At 50.6% G+C, this 4486-nt stretch overlaps 1 protein-coding gene across 1 annotated transcript; it reads right to left on the minus strand.

Moving 5' to 3' along the window:
* Positions 1 to 244: 244 nt before the first annotated feature.
* Positions 245 to 4193, minus strand: SKIDA1 (SKI/DACH domain containing 1). The gene is given in 4 exon segments (XM_017869230.1): positions 245 to 2342; positions 2344 to 2501; positions 2504 to 3268; positions 4184 to 4193. Coding segments are annotated over 3 exon segments (2742 nt in total). The 5' UTR covers positions 3156 to 3268; positions 4184 to 4193; the 3' UTR covers positions 245 to 410.
* Positions 4194 to 4486: the final 293 nt, after the last annotated feature.

The following is a 4486-nucleotide window of genomic DNA, read 5'->3' on the forward strand; positions in this document are numbered from 1 at the left end:
CACTTTCAGCTCTGAAATCTAGTGCATAAACTTAATGGCTCATTGTAATATTTATTATTCAACCTTTTGACATTTATTTGTAGCAGTTGAATTGAGGTACCGGGTGCATTATTAGCATTGAAACAGTAAAGTGTTCCAGCTCTACGGTAATAACTGAGTTTTACTTGAGTCTTTAGCCTGAAGTAGTCTGTGGAATGTAAACCAACCCTTCTCCCACCCCACCCCCACCCTACTCCAGAAAAAAAAAAACCCGCAACGGAAAAAAAGTAATCCGATTTCTGTCTTCAAAATGCGATAAACCAGGACTCCAAAGGGGGTGTAACACATTAACGGACTTGTACAAACCATCCTGTGCAGTTTACAACAAAAGGAAGGTAATATGCTTCAAGAAAATATCTTCCAAAACATTTTTATGAATTAAATTTCCTGAATTTGTGACTAGGTGGAAGAGGTATTGCAGAACCGCCCAGCTGCCATTTCCATATAGGATGGGCCTTGTGAGGAGTTTGAGAATCCTTAGTGGTGTTTAAGGAATACGCCGGCCACAAGTCCCCATCTCTCCCAATAATGAGTGATGGTGGACAAGGAAAATTTGCCATGAAATTAAATGGCCTTTTCACTGCTGATGCTACATTGCTGGCTACCTTTTTGCGTCTGTTTATAACTGTAAAATCATCCAGTGTTCCTTCATGTGTCTCAGTTTTACCTGTAGGACGAGGGCTTCTAGCTGATTTCAAATTTGGTTTGACTGGAGGTGTCTGAAGGACAGGTCGCTTTCCCAGTACTAGTGTCCGGTAATTTTTTCTTACCCTGGCACCAAATTTATATTCCCCATCCTCAGGTTTTGGAGAACCTAAAGTGCATGAAAGGCCCTGACTTTGAGCCAGTGGATTTAAGGAAGGAGTTTCTTTTTCAGGGCATGCAAAACCTTCCTTGGCTGTGGTTAACAAGGCGTCCTCCTCTTTACTCTCAGTCACACTGTAAAACTCACCCTTTGTATCATTGCACTCGCACTTTAGCTTATTTGTAAAAAGATGAGGTTCATATTCTTCATTAGCACTACTGTCTTCTACTTTGATTTTAATATTGTGCAGAAATGGCAATGTCTCGTCGCCTGTGTCAGTGCAGGGATTCTCGGCTTTAGTTGCTGCTGCTCCTGCAGCGTTCACTTCAGGATCAGTCTGCGAAGAGGGCAAATCCGTAGCAAATTCAGGACAATGAAGGATTTTGGAATCTTTTTCTGAATTTGCTTCTGCTCCTGAAGAATGATTATTTAAGAATCTAGCAGCTATTGTGTTGTTATCTGCACAGTGTGTAGTAGGAGTTGCTTGTAGGCATTTCCTAGCCTCTCGGAGTATTCTTTGTTGTGGAAATGCATTGTTTGTCTTTGGGCTAGGTGAAGAGGCCCCCTCTGCCAGGCAGTTAATTGTCAGGTCAGTTCTCTTTACAGTATTGGAAATTTCAGAGTGTGGGAATGTAATCTCAGATACCCTATCGTTCCTTATCTCTGCGAAACAACTCCCCAGGCTGGCCGGGCAGTACACTGGAGACGCTTTGGGGGCCCAGCTCTGCAGATTCCACTCCTCCGGCGACTCCGCTTTGACACTACTCTTGAGGTCGGGAAGTCTGCCGGCATCCTCGAAAGCAGCGGGTTTGGTTGCAGCGGCGGCGGAGGCCAGATGGTACAAGAAGTTGGCCTGCGCCTGCACGCCGGGAGGCTTGCAGAAGCTGGTACGCCTGAATCGGATGCTCTGCACTGACACTTGGCTGGAGCCGGAGCTGGAGTCCGACTCGGTGGACGAGTCCTCCTCCTCCGAGCTGACTTCACTGGAATCCGAGGCCCCGCTGCCCCCCTCCTCCTCCTCCTCCTCTTCCTCCTCCTCCTCCTCTCCCTCCTCCTCCTCTTCCTCCGAGGACACAGAGTTGCTGGAACTGGACAAACTGGAGCCAAAATCCGAGTCGTTGGCCGCGTGGTCCGAGTAGGAGCTGGACTCGGAGTCGCTGCTGCAACTCTCGGGAAAGCTGCCCAGATGGGGCTGCGGCCGGTGGTGGTGAGGGGGGTGGTGACTCTGCTGCGGCGGCTGGGCCCGGTGGTGGTGGTGGTGGTGGTGATGGTGGTGGTGGTGGTGGTGGTGCGGAGGCGCGCAGAAACCGTTGACCAGATGAAACCTCTCCAGGCAAGTGGCCCCGGCGGCAGCCGGCCGCCGCGGCAGCCGCGCCGCCGCCGCCGCGGCCGCCTTGGCTTTGTTAGACCTGGGGCAGCAGCAGCAGGCGCCCGCGCGCGGCGTGGGGCACGATTGCAAGCAGTCCTTGGTGCCCGCCTGCGCTTTGCGTTTGCAGCGGATAGCTCAGGCTTCCCGGGCCTCTGGCGCCCGCCCCTGCCTTGGGCATGGGGCCCACGGCCGCGGATGCCTGGTAATAGGCGGCAGCGGCAGCGGCGGCGGGCGGCGCGGCAGCGGCGGCGGCGGCGGCGGCGGCCGCGGGTGCTTTTGCTGCACATGCAGGCTCTCGAAAAATAAGGCGGGGGTCCGAGGGAAGGCGACGTAGGTTTCCCTGAGCGGGGCGTTTCATTAGTTTAGAGGGGGTTTGCACGGCGAACGCACAATCTCCGGGTAGTGCGAGCCCGGGTATTTGCTAAAAATCTGAGGTAGATGGGCGGCGTGGCGCGCGGTGGCGGCGCCCGGGCGCGGGGACTGCGCGCTGATTGGCAGGGGCCGCGCGGCTCCGCTCAGGCCCCGCCAAAGTTGGTGCTTGTCCTTCCAAAATCCCGGGCGGGGGCTGGCCGCGGCGGCGCGCTCTGGCGGCGGCGCCTTTGTGGCCAGGGCCCGGCCGACCCGCCTGCGCTTGGTCTTGAGGACGCGCTCGGTTTTGCAGGAGGTGTAGAGCGCTTCCACGTCTTCCCGGGAGATGAGCGTGCATTTGGCTGCGTGGAAGGCGATGCTGTTGATTGCCTTGAGTTTCCGCAACTCCTCCAGATCGCAGTGGTGCTTCTTCACTTTCAGATGATCCATGCGCTTGTGCACGGTCGTCCTCGGGATGTTTTTCAGCAGATCTGTGAAGACTTGGGAGAGGGCAAACATTTGCTTTCCTTTAATGATGAGGTAGCCGAGCCTCACGCCATCCACCTCTTCAAAACCTGATTTCAGGTCTCCCATCTCGGGCACTAAATGATCCCCACCATTTGCAGTAAATATATACGTGACGCATACATACACATGTATGTATGTTAATCCTCCGCCAGATGCTGCGTGTGTCTCAAGGCATCCTGCTAATAAAATAACAAAGACTGTTATTCCCGGCGAAGGAAGTGCCAAACTCTAGGCGAAATTATTGGGGGGGGAAACCCCATGAAATTACACTGACTTGATTCTTGCTTTTTTGTTGTTGTTGTTTTCGTTTTTTTAAAAAAGAGGGAAAAAACCATCCGGTTTCTGATCTGCCAATGTGTTGGTCTGAGTCCCCGATGCAGATCAGTACCTGGGCCCCTCTATTCCTTCCTTCTCCTTTGGAGCACTATGATAATGGAATGTGAAGGGAGAAAGAGAAAAGAAATGCAGCTGCTATTCCCGCCGCTGCTTTAGCTACAAATAAAATGACAGAGTGAAGTGAGCTCGTCCGGAGACACCTTCATCAATTAATTCCCCTAAAGCCAGCGCTGATTGGACACTCCTGACAGGTGATGCAATAAAAATTGATATTCCACCCCTTCCCCCCAAAATCTCCCACTAATTAGCATACCCTTATACTGCCACCTCCCCTCCCAAAGTAAATAATACAGTCGGTATATAAATCTTTCCATTAAACTATCGGAGCTCAGAAACAGCCTGACTCACAGACTTCATCAGAAGCAGTGTGTGTACGGTTAAGGAAGAAAAAAAAAACCAAAAAAAAAAAAAAAAAAAAAAAAAAAACCGCACCGTATATTCGCCTTTAAAGAAATACTGCCTATTTTTTCCTTTATTTGCATTTTACCGATACAGCTATTATCATTTCAAAGAAAAGCATTTAAAAAACATTATCAAGCCGAAAGAGATATACCCCACCCCCTTTTCCTTTTGGAAAATGGAGCTTAAGCGAAAATGTGCAGAATAGCCTGGTATTTCCCTTACAGGAGTGGGGAAGAAGACCGGCTAGGAGCTCCAAAGTTAAACCCGCCCCGTGAACCACCCCAGTGCGAACTTACGTTTGGAATTTCTCTCGATTTTCCTTTTTTTTTTTTTTTTTTTTTTTCCCCCCTGAAATGCCTTTTTACAACCAGAAACAAAGTTATTTGACCAGGGAAGCAGTTCAAGGCTCCAGCTCTGAAACACTGTAACAATTCAACTGGATTTCGGTTCTCTGCTGGGTGGTGGGGTGGGGAGGAGGTAGTTTCACGTCAGACCCATAACAAAGCATAGATAAGCCAGAAATGTGTACACTTTTCCACAATTAACCGTACTGGATTGGAGGCGGGATCGTCCAAGAGTCCCCAGCAAAGCCTTTGCCA

This window comes from Rhinopithecus bieti, unplaced genomic scaffold (assembly GCF_001698545.2).
Source record: "Rhinopithecus bieti isolate Rb0 unplaced genomic scaffold, ASM169854v2 scaffold_3043, whole genome shotgun sequence".
NCBI lineage: Eukaryota > Metazoa > Chordata > Mammalia > Primates > Cercopithecidae > Rhinopithecus > Rhinopithecus bieti.